The sequence below is a fragment of the Notamacropus eugenii genome, chromosome 5, assembly GCF_028372415.1.
Source record: "Notamacropus eugenii isolate mMacEug1 chromosome 5, mMacEug1.pri_v2, whole genome shotgun sequence".
In the NCBI taxonomy this organism is placed as follows: domain Eukaryota; kingdom Metazoa; phylum Chordata; class Mammalia; order Diprotodontia; family Macropodidae; genus Notamacropus; species Notamacropus eugenii.
In genome coordinates, this window is record NC_092876.1 from 342,861,374 (window position 1) to 342,883,977 (window position 22,604).

At 40.0% G+C, this 22,604-nt stretch overlaps 2 protein-coding genes across 3 annotated transcripts in view; one reads left to right on the forward strand and one right to left on the reverse strand.

The window, feature by feature from the left end:
- FAM162A (family with sequence similarity 162 member A) overlaps window positions 1-822 on the reverse strand; it is a 35,381-nt gene extending 34,559 nt beyond the window's left edge. The window contains exon 1 of the mRNA XM_072613816.1: window positions 598-822. Coding sequence (XP_072469917.1) covers window positions 598-715 — 118 coding nt within the window. The 5' untranslated portion in view covers window positions 716-822. The remainder of the gene's footprint in view (window positions 1-597) is intronic.
- The window catches only part of MIX23 (mitochondrial matrix import factor 23), a 40,517-nt gene continuing 18,682 nt past the window's right edge, over window positions 770-22,604 (forward strand). Inside the window, exons 1-3 of one of the 2 annotated variants that reach the window (XM_072613812.1) lie at window positions 770-2,044; window positions 16,705-16,830; window positions 22,169-22,315. In XM_072613812.1, coding sequence (XP_072469913.1) covers window positions 1,874-2,044; window positions 16,705-16,830; window positions 22,169-22,315 — 444 coding nt within the window. In that variant the 5' untranslated portion in view covers window positions 770-1,873. Of the gene's footprint in view, window positions 2,045-4,045; window positions 4,153-16,704; window positions 16,831-22,168; window positions 22,316-22,604 lie in introns of those variants that run through there. The other variant, XM_072613813.1, reaches the window with a different exon arrangement.

Genomic DNA, 22,604 nt, shown 5'->3' on the forward strand with positions numbered 1-22,604 from the left:
AGGAAGCTTTAAGGTTTGCGACCTTTTCTTACAAGGATCCAATTCAAGCACAGGGGTCCCCCAAAAGTACCAACCCAAGCGCCCAGCCTAGGGTCCCACTGCCAGGAACTGGCAGAACTACACTCCAACCCTGGATTCCTGACTTCCAGTCCTTCAGTCTTTCCAAAACAAAGATTAGGAAAGAAAGACTGATTGAGGCTCCCCGTTCTCCTCTCGGTCAGTTCGGGACAGGTCGCCCCTCCCCCATCCTCCGCCCCACTAAAAGAACGGTCCCGGGATAACGCGGAGAAATAAACGATTCGGCGACCTCACAGGCGGCGGGAGCTCTCTGCCCGCGCAGCCCCTCGCGGCTTAACGGGGCAGAAGGGAAACCACCTGCCCGCCGGTGCGGCAGCACCCCGGGCTCCGAGACCTGCGGGGTGGGGGGCAGGGGCCGGCTGCGGGGACGGCGGGGAAGGCGGGGGATCTCGCGGCCCCCTCGGCCCCGCGGCTCCTTTCCCCTCCCCTCCGAGGCAGAGCGGCGCAGGGCCGGCTCCGGCGGTGGGGGTGGAAGTTTACTCGTCCGCCCTCCTTCCCAGCCACCGCCCCGGATCTCACCCGCCGCCAGGCACAGGCCGCGGAGGCTCCCCATGGCCGCCAGAGACCACGTCCTTCCACGGCGCACAGCTGCCGAGCCAGCAGCGACTCGGCCAGCTCCGGCGGCGCTCAAAGTCATCAAGGACCCGGTGACGTCAGCCTGAGCTGCCCGCGACGCCGCCTGCGCCGCCCCACTCCACCCACTTGGGCCCCTGGGGGCCGGGGGCGGGGGGCGGCTGGCCCGGCTGGGTTAAACTGCTCCTCGGCGGCACGTAGCCTATGTCGGCGGCGCTGACTCGTACTTAGTGCCAGAGGCGCGTTAAAAAAAAGATGTAGCTGTCTTTCAATTGCCCTCTTATCCGCGCGCTACGTGCCTTTTTAGAAATGGATCCTATAGAAGATTTCCTCCAATTTCAGCAGGGCATCCTGAGAGTCTCCAGTGTATAACGTCCATGGCTAGGGCAGAGTTTTTGCCTGTTGTCTCCCCCTTCAGACTTCGAGCTCTTTGAGGGCCAGGACGGCCTCCCACCCCTCTGTGCCCTCAGTACGGTGCCTGGCACAGAGCAGACGCCCAGCAGCTCTAGCCTTTGGTTTGTATGACTTTGGGCAATCCAAAACCCTTCTCCACGCAGTCAGGGAGGAATCCCTCATTCCTTGAGTTGGTTTGCGTCCACGCTGCCCATGAGAACAGTTTGTATTTACAGAAAGCTTCACGGTTTACCACGATCGTCTCTCCCATGGATTAAATGCTTCCTGTAGATACAAGGAAGCCAAAAAGGGTTGGATGAAGACCTATGGAGGTGGAAGGAATCAGAGAGAAGGAAGGCTGAGGCTTCTTCTGGACTACGTGTTCATGTCCTTTCCAACTTGAAGATTATAATTTTAGGAGTCGTGTGGATGGCCTGTTGGGTAAGGGAATTAATAATCCGTGCATTAAGTCCTATAGTGGTCTTCCCTAGCATTGGTGTCTATGGAAGTGGGGAAGATCCAACAGCATACTTTTCAGAGTCTGGATGATATACATTGACATTTATTCCGACTTTTTTTTTTTTTGAAGGATTCAACTATTTGTTTCTGTCACATTTAAAACTCCTTTCTCTCAGCAGTCCAGCAACCAAACCATTCCTCCCTCCCTCAAACTGCCAGCGGTCCCTGAACCAAAGCCAAGGCCGTCAGGAGATGGACAGTTCAGTGGGACAAGGGTGAGGACAGACAGGATTAGGAGGAGCGTGGGGAGAAGAGAGAATGGAAGAGCTGGGAATGAGAAAACGGAAACGGGAGTCCACCAGGTGGAAAGATGCCTCTCCCGGATGGAGCCTCTCTGCCCGGACCCCAGGTTATTTCTGATCAGGCTTTGCCTCGGACAGCCCCGCTCCTCTGTGATTGGCCTCCGCCGGGGTCCTCGCGCCTGTCCAATATGTCGGCGCCCACTGGAGGTGTGAATTGTGAGGAGATCGCCGAGTTCCAGGTGAGGGGACCCTTTGCGCCGAGCGCACCCCAATTCCCTGGGCCCACGGGGCCCGTATTCCCTCTTGGGTAAGGAGAGCGAACCGGGTTGTGCTTAGGCGGAGGAGCGGAGCGAGAGATCCCATTCCCCAGGGTCCTTGGAGGTCACGGAGGGGCGAGGACGCCTCCCTCGAGAGGCGAGAGAGCCGCCCCCGGGGTGAGGGAGGGCCATGTCCCCCTTCTCGCTGCCTCTGTCCGCTCCCGTCGCGCCCGCCTCTCGGCGTGGGGCCGGGGACTCCAGGAGGCGGGGACGGCCGGGGGCTCCGGGCTCCTGCGGGGAACCAGGCATCGTGAGGCCCCATCCCCCAGGCGTGGTAGGCTCGGACCCAGGGCCGAATGAATGAGGGCGCTCCGGGGAGCCCGGCCTGTGCTCGTGTCCCCCTCCCCCCGGCTGGCTAGTGAGAGAGGAGCAGGACTGTGCAGGTGCTGAGATAGACGCTCAGAAAAGAGTGAGAGTGTGTGCGAGTGTAGACACGTGTTTGCAGGGTGCAGGCTGTCTGGTGTATGTCTCCCTCCCCCTCTCTCCCGCTCCCCTCTTTTTCCCTTCCCTCTCTTCCTCTGTTGTACCAGTTTGGGGGTGTGTTTGTCTACGTGACTCTGTGTGTGTGTGTTTAGTGCCAGTTGGGGGTTGGGTGGAGGGACAGGGTGTCCGAAGCCCGTTAGCGGTCTCTCTGTCTGTCCGGTTCTGTCTATGTCTGTCTCTCTGTCCCTGTCTCTCTCTGCCTTCTGGTACTCACTGGCAACAAAGTTAAAACGTGCAATTCAGATGAAACAGAATATTGAATTTTGAATCCCCTTCGCGGGGATTTTTATGAAGTTTGCTTTTCCAAGCCAAAAGGATAAATACATGGGAAGGAAAACCCCCTTCAGCAGCCTGCACTGGAACCCCACCAACACCTTTTATCTCATTAGAGAAAAAGGTTAAAATGGACTGAAAAGAACAAAAAGGCCTCTGTCAGATTAAATCCCATAGCGTGATCCAGATAACTCAATCATTATGAAGGAATTTTGGAATACACCGCAGAGGGCGTCCAGTTTTTTATATATGTAGTCTTGGTAAAATATAGTGTTGTATTTTTTTTAACTTCGCATGCATTCTAATTGTGGCATAGTTTTCATAATTACGTGGACTTTTGGGGGGAGATAGGTGTTATAAAATCTTATTCTCTGTACACAACGAAATTAGCATTTTCCATGTGTATGCAGATGTACTCTAAAGATAAATGTTTATTCAAATGTATGAGATTTAAGAGTAGTCTGGTCTTGCTAAAGAAAATTGCATACTGGGCCTAAGTTTAGATATCCATTACACGGAAATATTAATGTCATATATCTTGTACAATATTACAAGTAGACTTGTCCTTGGAGGCCATTTGGGCCACCCCTGTATTTTGCAGATCAGACTCCTAAGGTCTTTCAGAAGAGGCAGAAGCAGCAGGTTGGTGCCAAACCTGGAGTCAGGAAGGACTTGAGTTCAAATTCATTGCCTGGCACATAGTAACCACTTAATAAATGCTTATTCCATCCATACATTTTAAGAAGATATCACTGCTCCAATTTCAGTAGGACATGTAGTTGCAGTGACTATTCTAGCAAACATAAGATTTTATATTTTACATATGTGATTTCATTAGTATAGGGAATTTTCAGGTGAGGACATTCCATCAGTCAACGCACATGGGTGACTGTTCTGCACTTTACAGCCTTAGAGAGTTGCCCAGGGTACACTTGATAAGCCTGAGTGATTGGCAGTCGTACAGCCATTATGTGTTAGAGGCAGAACTTTGAAACCTAGGTTTTCCTAATTGAGGCAAACTATTCACAGTGTATACATTTAGCAAACAGATGGAAATGATCTTTGTAGGTCATTTTTACAGATTATGTGCCACTATTTGTTTTTCTAAGTCATCTAAAATTTGCATGTTTCACTCTCCTTTACCAGTGTTTTCTCTTGTTTTCTTAGCCATAAACATTTTCTTAAAACTGTTCCTCATGTAAGTATGTCATATGAGCATAATCTGGCAGAGTTAGAAGATATCTTCATCTGATTCAGCCTTCCTCATGTTACAGGTGAGGAAACTAGGGCCCTGAGAGGTGAAATGCTTTGATCAAGGTCACACTGCTATTTAGTGGCAGAACTAGTACCAGACCCAAGTCACATAACTGCCAGGCCCCTGACATTTCCACTGTAATCGGAACAACCTTCTGACAATAGCAATATCTCAGTCTGCACTCTGAGAACACTATCTCTCTGTCAGGATGTGGGCAGCATGTTTCATCATGAATCCTTTAGAATCGTGATTGATCAGAGTTCCCAGGTCTTTCAAAGTTTTTTGTCTTTATAATATTGTTATTATAAATTGTGCTTTTGGTTCTTCTCACCACAGCTGCGTCAGTTTGTACAAGTTTTCCCAGAGTTTGTCTGACACTTTTCATCACTTCTTTCAGCACAATAGTATTCCATCACAATCATACCATAACTTGTTCAGCCACTCTCCAGTTTGTGGACTCAGTTCCCAATTCTTTGCCAGCATACAAAGACTTATAAATATTTTGTAGATAGTGATGAAGTGAGGCAGACAGGGTGCTTGAGACAGACTGAGCAAACAAGATGTAGGATGTGACCAGCCAAAAAGCAGTCAAAGGAGACTGTGCATTGAAGCCCTTCAGCATGGATTTGACTGTATGATTTCACACTGGACTGCCAATTAACCTGAGAACTCTTTCCCCTCACCTTTCCTGTTCTCTTGACTTACCTGTTTGGACTAGGCAATATCCTGGAATAGTTTTCTCCTTCTTTTGCTTGTCTGTATGATAAAGGCATTTCCAGATTACCTGATTTTTCCCAGGCATTCTCTATCCCCCCAAATTGTATTTAAATCAAGACCACTACCATGACTAATCACTCTGTTTTTCTCATGTAAGAACCAGTACCACTTGGATGAGTCAAACCAATAAATATCTTTAACTTGGAGACTGTCTGAACAATGGGACCCACATGTCTATTCCTCATCATTTCAGGTGGTACCCCAACATTCTTGGGGTGCATCCTGATCTCCTCTTCTTTTGATATCTGGGAGTATTAATCTAGGAACAGTTTTGCTGGGTCAGATGATAGGCACAGTTTAAAAGTTTTAGGACATAGTTCTAAACTGCCTTCCAGAATGGCTGAACCACTTCAATGGGATGTTCTTTGTATAAGAAAATAATATTACTAACTTACCTTCTCTCTTTATGAGTAATAGGTTTGTTTACTCTTTTGTATGATCTCTTGTGATATACATTTAGATTTGTGTCACTAAGCTAGGAGTACTGCCTGTTCTTTTTACAAATTGTTTTTCTATGTAAAGTTGACTGACACGTTCCAAGCAAACTTGTAGCTTCTCTATACCCAAGTCAACCACTCTAGTACAGCCAGAGGTTCTGTCCTGCTTTTCCGAAATTCCAGCTTCATGAGATGTATTGACTTTTCTGTAGGAACCTAGAATCTGAGATCTGGAAGGGACTCAAGTGTCATTTAGTCCAATTTATACCATTTCAACATTCCTGAGGCTCCTACAGGAAGAATGCCCTATGATAGGGTACTCAGTAGGGGAGGTCTGAAACTATCTACTGTGCATAAAGTACTATGAATCTAGCAATTAAAAATTAATTAGTTCCTGCAGTCAAAGAGTTTGCATTCTATGTTTTGGGATGTCCTTTTATTACAGACTTTTAAAAATAGTTAATTTTTTTTAATTTATGAAATTGTTCCATTTTATGAGCAATAGATATGTCACAAGATTGTTTTTCATCAAATTTTTTTTATTTTTTCAGGGCATGAAAAAACATAGAAAGGAAGGACATTATTCTAGTTATGAATTTGAGCAGTTTGACTCCACTTCCCCCAGCACTAGTTTCCTTATCCATTAAAGGAGATTGGATTAGATAATCTCTTAAATTCCCCTCCAGTGCTATAATTTTGGAACTTTGTTTAAAAAAATTTCTTTAGGGTTACTATAGTTTGTTTATACTTCTTTCTCCTGTATTCCAATGTGGTAGAATAGAAATAACTGAATTTGGAGTCAGAAGACATGGGTTTGAATCCTGACTTCTAGAATGACTTTGGGCAAATCACTTTTATCTCTTGGGCCCTCAGTTTTCTCATCTGTAAAGTGATGGTTCTGGACTAGATGGTCTCCAAAGCTCAGATTCCCTCAATATTATTCTTAGTTCTCTCCTTTAATCCAGTCTCAGAAAGATAGGGTCCTTCTAGATAAGACCAATTTCTCTATTTGTGCCCTTGATTTTATCTCTTGGGGTGGAATTAGTCCCTTTTAATCTTCAATCTGTATCCACTGAGTCTGTGTCCTGCTTCCTAAGCATTACTTTTCCATTCCCTATAGAAAACATTCCATCCCCCATTCCCATATTCTTGCACAGGCCTTTCCCATTCCTGTAACATTTTCTCTTCACCTTTTCAACTCTGACTCCAAGATTCATTTCTGTTGCCATCTCCTGCAAAAAGTCTTCTTGATTATTACCAATGGTTAGGAATTGCCCCATAATTACTTTGTGTTTACTTTGTATTTACTTATCTGTGTACATGTTGTTTCCTTCTTGGGAATGTAATCTCTTTGAGAACTGGAATTATTTTCATTTTTGTCTTTGTATTTCCCACCCCTACCACCTGTAGTAGGCGCTGATAAACAGTTGTTTAATTGAATCTTTTCCATGATATAAGAGTAATAAATTTCCGTTATAATGAAATAGTTGTGACATACTGTGCGGATGACACAGCATTCAGTTTTCTTGTCTTTGAGTGGTCAGTGACTTAGTCATTGCCATAATATTCTTGCTAATAATCTTTATTTCTCCAATGTTTTGATTATCCATAAAATATCATTTCCATAAAATATTTTCCATTGAAAGATTGTTACCAAGATTTGAGTGTTTTGTAGATAAGAAAAACAAAGTTAAAAAAGGCAAGGACTAAACTATCTTTCTAGTTAGGGCCTTCCTTGCTTTGGAACCTCTGAGAGGAAGTGAGGAAAGATTTAAGATAGTGTAAGGTTCTGTTTGAGTTCCTACTGTGTGCATAGAACCATTGGCAAAGCTCCCCCCACTGTCAGACAAATACAGATTCACAGATATACAGATAACTTCATTTTAACAAGAATCTTAGAATTTTAGAGTTGAGGGTTGTGATTTAAAGATCATCTAATCCAACTCTCTAATTTTCTAGATGAAGAAACTGAAGCCTAAAGAAGTTGCCTTGTCCAAGCTCATAAAGTTAGTATGTGAATGCTATATTCTGACTTCCCTTTCCATTATGCTTTCTACACATGTATCCTTCAAGATAGAACACATGATAATTAGCTACATCATAAATCCATAAGGAAGCACTTTCTGCATGCTAACTTTGTTTTCTCTGCTCCATATATACTGTTGCTGGAAAGTAGGTAAAACTATCCAAACACATGTAATTTGTGCAAAGAGAATTGAAAGTATCAAGACTGAACTTAGGCAAATTTGGAAGACAGGGGAATTGGGGTTCTCAGCTTTCCCTTTTTATGACCCCACAATTCCTGCCTTAACCAATGGACTTTAATCCCTTTACTATCAAACTAAAAATGAAGGGAATATCAGTTACTTATACTTGGTGTAAGTCCTTTAAAGCCCAAATCTAATGCTACCTTCTACTTCTCTGAAGGTTTTTTATATCTTTTGCCAGTAATGATCTTCCTCTCCCAGATTTTATAGAACAGTATCTTGCAACTCCTTAACGTGCTTATGTTTTCTGTATTATTTTCCCATTATACTGAAAGCTCTCTGAGGAAAAGGACCATGTTATCTAAATACTACCTCCCTTCCAGAACCTCGCCATTGTTTACTACAGTTGCTCTTAGTAAATGCTCTTATCAATAAAAAGTTCAGGAGAGTTGCAAATAAAATTATGCCTGATGAGAAAAATATCATTACTGACTGGGAAGAAAGGCTTCATGGAAGAGGTCATCCTTGAGTTGGATTTTAAAAGAAAGATGAAGACATTGGGGAGAAGGAGGAAAGGGAAACATTCTAAACATTTGGAACAACATAAATAGAGCTGGTTGTTGTTTGTCCTTCCTTCTCAAAAAGGGCAGATAACATCCGGAATGTGCCATCTTGACTTGAGATGAATTGGATTTAAGTGAGGAGGAGCTACACAAAGTCATCAGTCACTCTCTCCTCCAGAGCCTTCTAAGTCCAGTGGCAAAGACAAAAATCAAGATGGCTGGTGATGACCCAGAATGTGATGGGTGGCTTTGGCCTTTCCAAATTAAGGCTTTTCCCAGATCTCTCTCTCTCTCTCTCTTTCTCTCTCTCTCTCTTTCTCTTTCTCTCTCTCTTTTTAAGGCAATATCCATTCAGTGACTAAGGGCTAGGTAAGAATTGAGACAAAAGATGGCCCAGTTTACCTTTCCCTACCTGATTGACTTTTGTGATAAGGAAAGTTACTGAGGTAGGAAAGCATTCACAGGTAATGCCTAGTAGTCTGCTATGTTTGGGCTGTAGTATACATGGAAGATAAAAGTAAAAATTGTAAAGTTGTAAAAGTAAGGTACTGGCAGACTTTGGAGGGTTCTGAATGTGAGGGTTCTGAATGAGATTTACTGGTTTAGAAAATAGGAAATTAGTGTATTTTGAGAAGAGTAACAGGCTAGATATAAGGATATCATGTATGAAAGATAAGTGTGTCTTCAGATATACTTCCTAAAAATAGAAGGAAGATAAGCATAAAGAAAGAGGTTGGAGGAGGAAGAAGATGAAAGCAGGAAGTCCTGTTGGGAACTATTGCTATAGTTCACTATGGTAGTAATAAGGGGATGGTGACATTAAAGCCGAAGAGACAGGGAAGAAAGCTACCACAGACACAGAACCAATATAGCTTTGGAACTCTTAGAATGAGCAAATGTGGAGTAGATGAGTGAGTCGGAAACAACACCAGAGTTTCAAACCAAGGTGACTGGGTGAATGGTGGTACCCATGGTGAAAATAGGAAAGTCAGAAAGAAGAACGAATTTAGAAGGAATGTTATAAGCTCAATTTGAAGCAGTGTTAAACAATGGAGTGGAGGTGTAAAGGATATGCAGGCAACTGGACGTAGATCTGGAGTTGCTCTGGCCTTTGTGTCTAAAGCTATGGGAGAAAGAAGCAAACCACATGTACCTATGTATTAAAATTCTGTCTGTTTCCTCTATCTCAAGATAGATGGTCCTTCTGCTTATAGACCATCCCTCCAAGCTTTTAGAAGTTTCTTTTAAAAAGTTTCTTTTTAAACTCTCCAATTAAAGCTTTTAGTAGCTGTTGATATATTTTAGTGTCACATCAGTTCTTCATGGTCTTATAGTATATATGTGTGTGTGTCTGTGTGTGTGTGAGTGTATGTATATGCCAGTTTTTAAAGGGTAATTTCCATAAGTTATTTTTGTAAATTAAGATTTCCTCATAATAGTTTTCCATAAAATAGGAGCACATTAATACTTTCAATTTATTACAAACTCCTTATTTTACAGATGTAGAAGCTGTGGCAAGGATAGTGTGAGTGACATTCCCAACATGGCACAACTAGCAATTGACAGTCAAAACCACATTATATGATTGCAGATCCAGCACACTTCACTGAATTATTCTGCCTAGGTTTAAGTAGTTGTAGCATGCGAGTCAGGTGCTTTTTATACCTCTATTGTTTGAGCAATTCTAGGGACATAAAATGGGAAAAGCCCTACAATAATCCAAAACCTTAAAAAACAGTAGCTATCTGTTCATGTGGACCTCTACAGTCTTTCTTACTGAGATATCCTTCTGAGTTTAGCTACTTTCTGTGTTATCTGGTTATATGGAATCAGTGGCTATTTTCTTCTTCCCCTTTTCAATTTAAATGAAATTTGTAATACTCTGGGCAGATTTTTACTAGATCTCTTTAGATATAACCCAGCCCTGGTGAATAGCTCTTCTTTCCTATGTTTTAAGCTGAGGTCCAGAAATCCAAATAGAAACTCAAAGAATTTCAAAGCTGAAAGAGTTGTGTAGTGGCTTTCCGGTTCATCCCATCCCCAAACAAGAATTCCTTCTTCAGTATGCCTGACAAGGGCAGGCCTCCAGTGAGAGAGAAACCATTGCCTCCCATGGTAGCCCATTCCACTTGGGAAGCTTTTCTTTACATTAACCCTAAATTTGCCTTTTTGCAACTTCTGACCTTTACTCCTGCTTCTGCCTTCTGCGGACAAAGCAGAGCCATCCCTTTATGAGAGCCCTTCAGATACTTGAAGATGGCAATCATAACTCCCTTCTCCAGGCTCAATAGCCTAATCCTCCTATTGCGTGAACTAGAGGCTCTTTATCATTCTGATTGTCCTCTCTATGCATTCTAGCTTATCAGTGTCCTTCAAAAAATGCTCCCAGAACTGAATACAATACTCCAGATATCAGACCAAAGCTTATTGCCTCAGAAAGGCATTAGTTTTCTTGCATGCTATATCATGTGCTTTACTTATATTGAACTTGTCTTATACTTAGATTTTTCTCTAACTGAACTGTTCTCTAGCCAAGCCTTCCCTATCTTGTGCAGTTGATCTTTTGAACATGTGTAAGAATTCACATTTATCTTTGTTGAATACACACACATATTCAAACATATACATTTAGATATACATGCCTTAACTCAGTATGGCTCAGTATTCTAACCTGTCAAGATATTTTTGTATTTTATTTCTTTAACTCAGTGATTTGGCTATCCCTTCCAGCTTTGGGCCTTATGTAGTTCTATGAGGCATATCATATATTCCTTTAACTAAATAGTTGCTTAAAATATTAAACAAGACTGCATCAAGCACAGGTCCAGGAAAATTCTATTGGAGAGCTGCCAGGTTAAAATTGAAGTGTTAATGACTATTCTTTGAGTCTAGCTGCACAACCAGCTCCATATCTGTCCAGTTGTAATCTCTTCTAGTTCAGATCTCTTTCTCATTTTTACAAGACTTAAAATGCAATTCTTAAGTGTTTTGCTAAAATCTAAGTAAGTTATATCTATAGCATTCTCTCAGTCTGCCAGTTTTCTAACCCAATTTAAAAAAGAAAAATCAAATTAATCTGACACTACCTGTTCTTGGTGAAGCCAATGCTGCATCTTTGTCATTTTTTTTAACCAGGCTTGTGATTTCATCAGTATAGGGAGTTCCTCATGAGGGGTTTGCTCTACCAATGCACATCAGCCCCTTCTCTGCAACTTGTAGTCGATAGAGTCTTACAAAGTTAAGTGTAGCTAAGGTAGGACTTTAATTCAGATCTTCGTGACTCAGATTCTAACTCTAATGCTTTGTGATTCATATTTATTCTTCTATCATATTTTCCCCTATATAACTAAAGAAGAAAAAACTTACTAAAGCCACCTTATCTGCTCACTAGCAATCCCTTTAGAGCGCTGGGCCTGGAGTCAGGAAGGTGTGAGTTCAGATCTGGCCTCAAATGCTTACTAGTGAATGAATAACTACACTGTTTGCCTCAGTTCTCATTTGTAAAATGAGCTGGAGAAGAAAATGACAAAGCAATGCATTATCTTTGCAGCGACAACCCCAAATGAGGTTATGAAGAGTCAGACATGACTGAAACTACTGAAGAACAGCAGGATCTGTCCCATTAGTAATAGTTATACAATTTTCCAAGAACTGAGTCCATCTGGATGCATTTTTTGAGTCCTTATGCCAGGCACTGGACTGAATTGAGAATACAAAGAAAAGCAGGAAGAGTTCTTACCCTCAAGAAGCTCACAATTTATTATAATTACTGTAACTTTGAGTATATTTAAGATTCATGCAGAATAGCTGCGAGGTAGCTGTGAAGGGGCAGGCTCTACCAAAATATCTGGGAAGGCAGGAAAGGCTTCCTAGAGAAGCTCAATCTTGAACAGAGGCATGGATTCTGAAAGGTAGGAGTTAGGAGCCTGAGCCATTTAGGCAAAGGTGCAGAGATGGGGCATATAGCACATCAGGCCAGTATGGCTGGGTCATAGTGTGGAGTAGGGACTGAGTTGTAGGAAGGCCAGAAAGGTGGGAAAGCTTTTAAATACCAAAGCACTTTATATTTGATCCTGGAGGAAATAGGGAGCCCCTGGTGTCGTTGGATAAAAGAGTGACATTGTCAGTTCAGTTCAGCTTTGTAGATTCCCTTGAAAATCCAGGCATTTGTTTTTCCCTAATCTTGTGATCCCTCTACCATTGGTCCCAGTTTTTCAGAGATCCCTGACAGTGTCTTGGAGGGAAAGGAACAAGCATTTATTAAGCACTTAGTATGTGCCAGGCATTGCACTAAGCACTATTCACAAATATTGTCTCATTTCGTCCTCCTCTCAGCACTGAAAGGTAGGTGCTGTTATGGTTTCCCATTTTGCATTTGAGGAAAATGAACCAGAAGCTAAATGACTTGCACAGGGTCACACCATAGAAAGTGTCTGAGGCTGTATTTGAACTCAGGTCTTCCTGACTCCAGGCCCAGTACTCTATCCACTGAGCTACCTACATGTCTAATGGATAGCTTAACCACTGTCCAGTGGTTCTTTCAGTGCCTGAGGACGCAGTTCATCTGGGACAGGTAATGTGAACTCAGCAAGAATAGCTAAGTGCTCTCTCACTATCCCCTTACTTCTCTTGGTTATCAACTATTGACCGTATTTATTCTCTTCCTTCCAGGCTAAGGACCATTATTCTTGTCAGGAAAAAAGAAAGGAAGATAAGAGTTGAGCAGCTCTGTCTAGTTCTATCCCTTCTTCTATCATATTTTCCCCTACATAGCTAAAGAAGAAAAAAAACCCTGCAAATTTGCACTTGATTTCCAAGCCCCTACCTTTGCTTTCAGATGAATTCAGTGAAATTAAGTATAAAAGCCCAGCTTGGTCAGGACTTCATAGCACTCCTTTTTAACTTCCTTCTGTCAGTATTATTTATTCTCTGTAGAACTGGCATAAGTTGGTAGTAGTCATCAGATAAAAGCAGGCCTTAAGAGGTTTTCCACGTCAGCTTGTCAGCAGCCCTCTCTGATGTTAACATCAGATCAACAAGCAGCAGTACTTTGTTAGTTTGCAGCAGAATCACCACATATCCGTTTTCCTATCTTCTTTCTCCAATAATTTTGGAATAGCTTCTTTCTTCACAGTCCTCAAGTGGTATAATAAGTGCCCTAGGAGAGGTACAATCCAGGTGCAATGGTGATTGAGAAGAGCGAGTGTTTTCACTGTTTTAGGGGTGATGAAGGAAGAAAGCATCACATAACAGGTGGTCTTGATGGGTGGGTAGGAATTCAGCCTGCAGAGATTCAGTACAAAGCTAAGGAACTTAGGAATTGTGGGAAGTGATAAATAACATACATAGTTAGTATTGGTGTGATGAAAATAATGCTGTTTTGGGCAAGTTACTTATTTCTCTGGGCCTCACTTTCTTCAGTGGGAAAATAGATATAATGATAATTTAAGCATTTTATAACATTTAGAGCAAGAAGAGGCCTTAAAGATCATCTAGCCCAGCTCTTATTTTACAGGAAGTTAGGTGGATTAGTTGGTAGAAGACTGGATTTGGAGTCAGGAAGACCTGAATTCCAGTCCTGTCTCCAATACTTACTAGCATTCTGGTACTCTCCAAGTATGTTTTAATCTTGTTCAATCTCAGTTCCCTCATCTACAAAATGGAAATAATAATGGCACCTATTTCACAGGGTAGTTGTGAGGATCAAATGAGATGATATGTGTAACTGTTTTGTAAACTTTAAAGTCATATGTAAATGTTAGATATTCTTGTTTTTATTTTACAAGTTAGAAAGAGAGAGACAGACCCATAGTGGTTCACACATGTAGTAGAGAGGAGAACAGATTTGAGCCCAAACCCCTGACTACAGATCTAGTATACTGTCTATGGTATAGAGACACCATGTTGTTATCATGTAGATTTATTTGGCCCAAAGGACAGAACTAGGAGCAGCTGGTGCAGAGAGGGAGATTTCAGCTCCATATGAGGAAAAACTTCCTAAATAAAGTTGATCTTTCCAAAAGTAGAAAGGAATGCCCTGACAGACACAGTCTTCTTTCCACCACTGAAACTCTTCTTACAGAGGAGAGATAGTCACTAGTTTGGGATGTTGTACAGGCAATACATGTACAGATTGTACAGACCATATACTTCTGGGTCAGTTAACCATGTTAACCAGGATGAAGACAATTGAGGACAAAAATAGTGTGGAAATTAGACACTCCAGTTATGATAACTTCCTTTGTAGGGAAAATTAATGCCAGTTAAACCTGAAAACAACTTTCTAAGCCTGTAAATATAGCTTTTGGATCTCCCTTTCTAGGTTCCCTTAACCTTTTCCAATTTTGAGGTCCTGCTAATTTATTAATAATTACCTATCTCGAAGGGTTGTGAGCAAAGTTTTTGAAACATTTCACTGTTATAGTATGGTACTGACTACAAATGCTGTATTCAGAAAAGAATGAAAGAGATTGATTAAAGGTGGGAAATGAAGACCAATATGTGTGTTCTGACGAATTCAGTGAAATTAAAAGTTTGTATTAGTGCTCTGCTGAATTGATGAGGGCAGTCTTCATAGAGGAGGATTTTTTAAGCATTGAAGGTTAAACAGTATTTGAATAGGCAAAGGTTAGAGGAAGTCATTCCAGGCCAAGAAAATGGTGTGAGCAAAGTCTAAAAGGCAAAATGGACAGAGTGTGCATTGAGTAAGCCAATGTTCTCAAGCCAAAACAGGCTTCCTTTAGGAGTTTGGTTTTTAGATATTGTAAGCTATCCTTTAATGATGTGAATTTGCTGGCCTTTCCAAGGCAGTTTATTTCAAGGATAATAATGACGACTGAGAAAAGACCATTGGACTTGGCAAGTGTTAATGAAGTGTTGAGGAATGGAGTCCAGATTCCAGGGTATAAAAGACTTGATTTAGTGAAACAGGCAGTACATGAATGACATTTGAGAAATTTGGCAGTAAAGGGACAAACACAAAGGGATATTAACTTCAGGGAAGTATTTTTGAGTTAAATTGGATAATTGATTACTTATCAAGTAAATTTCTAAGTATCATTCCATTTCTAGGAGCTAGGAAGTGGGGAAGGGAGAGGGATGATGGAATGTAACTGATTAGCAAGTGAAATTATATAAACACTGCAGGATAAAGGGAGACCTATGCCTTCTTTCATGCCCATCATCTTGATGTCTTAGTGGATAGAGCTCTGGACCTAGAGGCAGGGAAAAAATGTGTTCACATCCATCTTCAGACCTTTATTAGCTGTGTGACCTGGGGCAAATCACTTAACCTCCATCTGTTTCAGCTTCTTCAACTTTGAAGTGAGATTAATAATGACACCTACCTCTCTCAGTTGTTGTGAGGATCAAATGAGAGAATATTTGTAAAGTGCTTCTCAAACCTTAAGGTGTTATATTTCATTTTTAGCTATTACTGTTAACTAGCTGTATTGTTGTCATCTCTAAGCTGATATATTTGTTTCAGTTGAGTGTTTGGAGTTTTTAGTTTATTTTCTTTCTGAGTGTTTCGGATGTTGGAGAGAGAAAATTGAGGGACTTTTGACCAGTTGTTGCCTTAGCCAAAAACAACAAAACTTTAAAAACAGTTCTCTTCCACTTCCTCTCAGATTTGAATAGCTGTCAAAACAATATGTGAAAAATTTCAGGTAATCCTCCTGAACCAAATGCTGTCTCTGATATTTTTTGAACCTTTAAATATTTAGCCCTTTTTTTTGTCCTGATATTTTGCTTGTGTTGAATCACACTTATCACACTTACCTTTGACTGCTTTAAGAATTAAGAGAGGTGAAGAAGATTTTTCCCCGGCAAACAAAAATGGACTGATGGTCAATATTCATTTTCAAAAGCAGACATGATACAGTCTATGGTTGCTGAAGAATGAATGAAAAGTTGAGAATAGAGAACATAGCACTTTATCAAATAACCAATAAATAACCAATCATAATATGATACAAACACCTTTAAAAAAAAGCCTATTTAAGAGAGAGGAGTTTGGGATTGAAACTTTCAGGGATACTCATATTTTAATATTAAATATACTTCAGTTCTTTAGCCATTTCTAATTTTGTGGGTGTGAATATGCCCCTCTGTTAATAAAGCTTGAAGTACCTCTCTAACTCAGCAAATGGTCCTCAAGAATTTCTGTGGCCCAACAAAATCATCAGTCTGGGGAAGCCAGCCTGGTAAAGAATCTCTCCAAAATCAGCCAGTTCGGTTTGGTCCTTGCACAATAGACCAATAATTCATTATTGGACCAGGGCTTGAAGCCTTTCCAGGTTGGTCTATACCAAAGCTTATACTCTACTGCTATAGCCTTTGCAAACCAAAGGTCCTTGCCATTACCAGTAGAATTTTAGTGGAAGATAATCAAGTATAACTCTTAAACTAACTTTAAACAGCACCCACCACCTGCAATAAGAAATATTTCCTCTGCTTGCCATAATTTTCCCAGCCTTGATATAAAGGGACTCAAAATGTCCCCTTGAATTATTGTGCTTTAATTTGCTCACTTGCTCTCTAACTTTTCATTCAGACTATTATTCTTTTATTTTTTAAATACATATAGGAATTACTCAAGGTGATGAGGACGATTGATGACAGAATAGTACATGAATTAAATACTACGGTTCCAACAGCTTCCTTTGCAGGAAAAATTGATGCCAGCAAAACCTGTAAACAACTTTATGAGTCTGTAAGTGTATCTTTTGGATCTTCTTTCAAGTTTCTCTTAACTTTCCCTTTTAGACAAAATAAGAAATAAATTAATTATTTAATAAAAGCTATGGGGGGTGGGGGGGGGGGGCGAGAAATGCTACTTAAAACCCAAACTTCTTTGTCCATACTTGAGAGTAGGTTCTGGTCAACCTTTTATGAATCAAAGAAAACTTTGGGGATGTGAAGAAATTAATTCCTACATGAGAGCCAGCTGATGGTGGTTTGGAGGAGATAGAGATGCTGGAACAGTATTTGTTCTACATTCTATACATCCAGCCCTTGTCATGGCTATACTTGTTGAGTGTTTTTTGGCAGTAGGAAAGAAATTTTCCATGTTTTTCCTCTAAGGTCTTAACATTCTTGCTGAATAGACAAATCATACAAATAACTTAAAAGTTAGATGACAGTAGGAAATATTTAGTTCAGTACATTGAATATTAAGCATAGTAATACTTTAGCTGGCATGGCAAGGCATTTGAAAGAATAATGAGAAGCCAGAGAGGTAGAAAAGTTAAATTGAAGTTCCTCACCTTTTCCTGTATTTCCCTCACCCATCACAGAAAGAAATTGGGGGGTGGGAGGGAGGCAGATAAATATGTGAGTTCTCACAAGACAGTAAAAAGGGAAAGTAATCTACTTCTGGAAAATCAGGACATTCATATTTAAAGGGCCCTTACCAAAATTAAAATTAGATAATAACATCTTCTATATTTACAAGAGAAAAAAATGATGTTTTGAAATAATGCTTTTTAGCTTTTTTTATTAGCCTTTCTGCTGAATTTGATTTCAGCAAAATCAGTTGCTGTATTTATTTTGTTTATATTATGTATTTTACTCTGTTTTTCTTTGTCCTTGAAGTACTTACTAGTAAAGGTATCATTTCCTTACAAAGCAAAAGCTTTTTAAAAATTATGAAAGCACTTTTCAGTTTATACGATGTCAGTAAGGACAATCCAAATTTTTAATTTAGTTTTCATTGACTGCAACAGTTTTAGTTCTTTTTTTTTTTAACATTGAAATTATTGCATATTGCTGCTAGGTAGCTCAACAAAGTGGCCAGCCTCCCAATCAAGAAGACTTAAGAAGGTTTAAGTCCCATCCCTGATACATGCTAGTTATGTGACCCTGAACAAATCACCTTACCTCTAAGTGCTCTAAACCATTTTCTAGGATTATAAGGTGTAGAGCAGTTGTTGATCTAGATCAGTAGAGGAAATTCCTTGCTAGGGAGCTCCTTACTAATCACAGGTCTTACCAAAAAAGGAAAGAACAATTATTGCATATGATGGGGGAGAGGAGCAGCTAAATCTATAAGAGTCATCTGTCTACGAGCTTAGTTTCTTTCCATTCCCATCTTTTTCCATCTAGCTATCTTGGTCTAATCTGGAACCTCTTAATTGCCCACCCATCTTTTCTCTTAAATATGACTTTGTGTGTGCTGTATATCTTTGGCATGTGCAAATTCCTGGAATGCCTACTGCCTTCATGATAATAGGTATCATTGATTGCATCACAGAATGAAGAGCTGGAGAAGTTCCTTGGACTTCATTTAACCTATCCTCTCGTTTTCCAGATGTATTAAGTTTAGGGTTTGATGAATTTACTTGTCTGAGGTCACACAGTGGGAGTGGCACATCCAGCACTAAAGCATGTATCTTCTCATCCCTTGTGAGTTATTCTTTCCATCACACAACCTGTCTGTGTACTTAGTAGCCTTGGTTAGAGATGAGTTCCTAGTCAAAGTGCCTATGCCAGTATGCGAATATTCACCTTGACTTGGGCAAGAAACTGATCCCTGTAGTTGCAACTTCTCGGATATTCTTTTGGCTTTTTAACATCAAAATTGTCCTTGACACTTCTCAACATTGCTGAAGTGTGAGAATGATGCTGTTTCTAGAACAGTAACTCCAAAGCTATCTGATGCCTCCCTTAGCTATCCAATAGTTCCAATGAGCAGGTTTGAGAGAGGTGCCCTTAAGCATTGGGTCACTGCTGACATTGGCATGGGGTCTAGGGGATGGATACTCAGGAAGCCTATAACTGCAGTTATCTATGTGTTAAAAGGAGGGGTCTGTGGGAGGGTTTCAGGTTGTCCAGGAACTTGGATGTGGGAAAAATACATTTATTTCAATGTAATTGGTTCCCCTTACAATTCTGTTTATTTTATTTTATGAATTAAAAGATATTCTGAAAAGAAGTCCATAGATTTTCAAAAGACTGCCAAAGAGGTCTGTGATACCAAAAAAGTAAAAAAAAACCCTCCCTATAGTAGGGGGAAAATTCATAGCTCTCTTTATATAACACTTACTGGTTGGGCAATCCATGCATGTCTGGCTACATGGAGGGATATAACTTAAGGTAAGCTAGCTATGTGTGTGTATGAATATGTATGGTTATAGTTATTTGAATTTGGGTAAAGTTTATATAAATTGCATATATATTTACTCGTCTGTGCACTCATCTGCATAGCTGTATATCTGTGCATAAATCTGCGCAATAAACATCTATCTGTGTGAATCTGAGAATGCCTTGCATTTGTGATACCACTAGTATGTGTGAGAGCAAGAGAGGGAATCTGTAGGACTAAATGTAGACTCGTGTGAGTTTTTGTGTAGCTTTTGTCAGATATGTGTTCTGTTATTGGTTCTTTAACTTCCCTGTCTGCTTAGAAGTTCTAGACATTGTTCTTTGAGGACAAATCCCCTTGAGCATGTAGTTTAGTTTTCCACTGTGCCTATATTGAATTTAAAAAATAACTCCTAGTGGTATGCTTCTTTATAGGGAGACCATTAAGGAATGCATTTTGAGGCTCTTATTTTAGAGATCGATACTGACAGAAATGTATTTTTGTTATTATCCTAATAGATACTGATTGCTTAGATGTTCTTAGCCTGCCCTAAACACATGAATCTTCATATGTTTTATACCCTTTTTTCCCCCTCTACTAGCTGTAAATGTTTAACTAGCCTGTGAACTTTTAGAAGTGCCTTATAAATGCAAAATAATTACTATTGACATCAGCATCCTTGTCACTCGGGATTGAAGTATTCTTAAGTACATCTTTTATGAATAAATATTCCTAATTTTGCTTTTGAAATATGCATTGCTTCAATGTTCACATCTTCCCTTGCTGCTCCATAGTGTGAAAATTTATTTCAAATGGATTTTAAACCCCAGAAGATATCACAATAGAAACATGCTGTTTTTTAAAAAAAATGGGCTCAACAAAGGTTCCAAGATTGTAAATGTTTAGGAGGTAGAAGAAGGCTGATCCTACCTAACCAAAAAAATAAGATGCTATCTGTAATTCAGTGATGTCTCTCTCCCACCTAAGGGTAGAGAAGCAGTGCCATAAAACAATGACTAAAAAGCAATAGATGAAAAATGGAGCCCAAAAGTAGGAGTGTGAGAGGGAGTGAAGAATCCAATTCAAATTTGATAGATAGATATGGAATGACTCCTTTTGTGTGGTGTTGAATACTATTGCTTTTTATTTTTCAAAAATGTCTTCATTCTGACCTCAAAACTATTCACACAAAACTCTGGATTCAGAACTTCATTCTACCAGCCATTAAGATCCTTTAATCCTCCTTAGGTTTCCTTTTAAACCTTCTCACATCTAGTTGTTTAGACCTTTTATAATTGCCTTTTACTTCAATAATAGCAGTTTCAATATGACAATTCTCAAGAGCTTGAATTACTTGTTGTGACAGACTTGTCCTTTAAAAATTTTTGATCTGGGGTCATTTCCTTTTTCTCTCTATTTAATAGTGTTTTTTTCAATTACATTTAAAAATAGTTTTCAGCATTTACTTTTATAAGATTTTGAGTTCCAAATTTTTCTCCCTCCCTCCCTCTTTCCAAGACAGCAAGCAATCCAGTATAGGTTATACATGTACAGTCACGTTAAACGTATTTCCACATTAGTCATTGTTGTGAAAGAAGAATATGAATAAAAGGGAAAAACTACGAGAAAGAAAAAAGAAGTGAAAATAGTATACATTGATCTCCATTCAGACTCCATAGTTCTTTCTCTGGTTGTGGATAGCGTTTTCCATTATGAGTCTTGGGAATTATCTTGGGTCATTGTATTGCTGAGAAGAGCTAAGTCAGCCTTAGTTGATCATCCCACAGTGTTGTTGTTACTGTGTACAATGTTCTCCTAGTTCTGCTCACTTTACTCAGCATCATGTAAGTCTTTCCAGGTTTTTTTGAAATTTACCTGCTCATCATTTCTTCTAGCACAAGAGTATTCCATTACATTTGTATACCACAGCTTGTTCACCAATTTCTCAATGGATGGGCATCCCCTCAATTTCTAATTCTTTGGTCTGGGGGCATTTCTTCCTGCCTTTTGTCTGTCAGTCGTACCCTGAGGGTGACTCCTGAAGTACTCCCACAGATGTTTCACACAAATACAACACTCCTAGGTTTTGAAGATGTGGGTAATATGCTGTGCATATCTTGATTTTATGTAAGTGTAGACACAATTGAGAAGCAGTGCTGTCTAGTAGAGAACTGTGCTGAAGAGACCAGAAGACCTGAATTCAACTCCCACCAGACACATACTAGGTGTGTGATCCTGTACAAGTCACTAACCTCCCAGTGTCCCTAGACAACTTTCCAGGTATCAGTTGTAAAACAGTTACAGATCTGTACTGGTACGGTTTCTTTACCAGGAATTCCTTATACCCATTGAATTACAGGTCTGGATTGAACAATGACAATAATAATAAATTTAGACAGTGGACCTAAAGGTCTGATCCCCACAACACATCTTGATTATTCAGTCCAGGTGACACCAAGAGAAGAAAAAAAGGAAAGATAAGAGGAGGGAAAGGATAACATTGGGAAGTATGCCCAGTGGCAGCACTCTTCAGATGTCTCCAGTTATTCTCCTTCACCCTCCCACACCCAGAATAAGAGAGAATGATGTAGGAAGAATGGGATAGAAAGAAGAGAAAGAAATGAATGCAGGGTAGTCAGAGGAAGAAACATGAACTGTCAAGGCAGGATGAGGAAGGTGAAAAGGAAAATGGAGGAAGGAAAGAAGAATTATAGAGGCAAATCCTATAGAAAAAGAATTTTTTTTTCACTAGCCTTTGATTATTACAGATTGGCAGAACTTGCAACTTTTTTCACAGCTTGATTTTCTTGCCTTTTTTTTCTTCTATAGATAAATATAATAGACTCAGCAAAATTCTTCTGTACTATAAAGTTAAGTTTAAGAAGTTTGGTTTTTTATGGTCTTGAAATTTAAGGATATTTTTAAACACTTTTTTTGTGTTCTTTTTTTCTGCTTTTTTTTCTTTTAGTTAATGGAAGCTCATGCCAGCAGGGAGAAAGTAATAAAAAACTGCATAGCGCAAACGTCAGCTGTGGTAAAGACCCTTCAAGAACAGAGAGAGAAGGATTTGAATGATTTAACATTATTAAAGCAAATTAGAAAAGAGCAGACAAAGGTAAGTCGAAACATACTTGCATTTTTTTCAGTTAATACATTTTTAATTTCCATTAACAAGTGTCAGCCTTCAAGTAAATGGGAAAAAAAAAATCAAAGCTTTAAACCCATGAACCTTGAAAATAACTAAACAATATAAAAAAGTGACTATTGATTCTTTATGTAAAATTATACTTCTGATATTCATATATCATTTAAAGCAGTGATTTCTCAAGATGTCTGGTGATCCCTTCAGGTCCCCAGCACCATTTTAGGGAATGTGTGAAGTCAAAACTATTTTTATTATTATT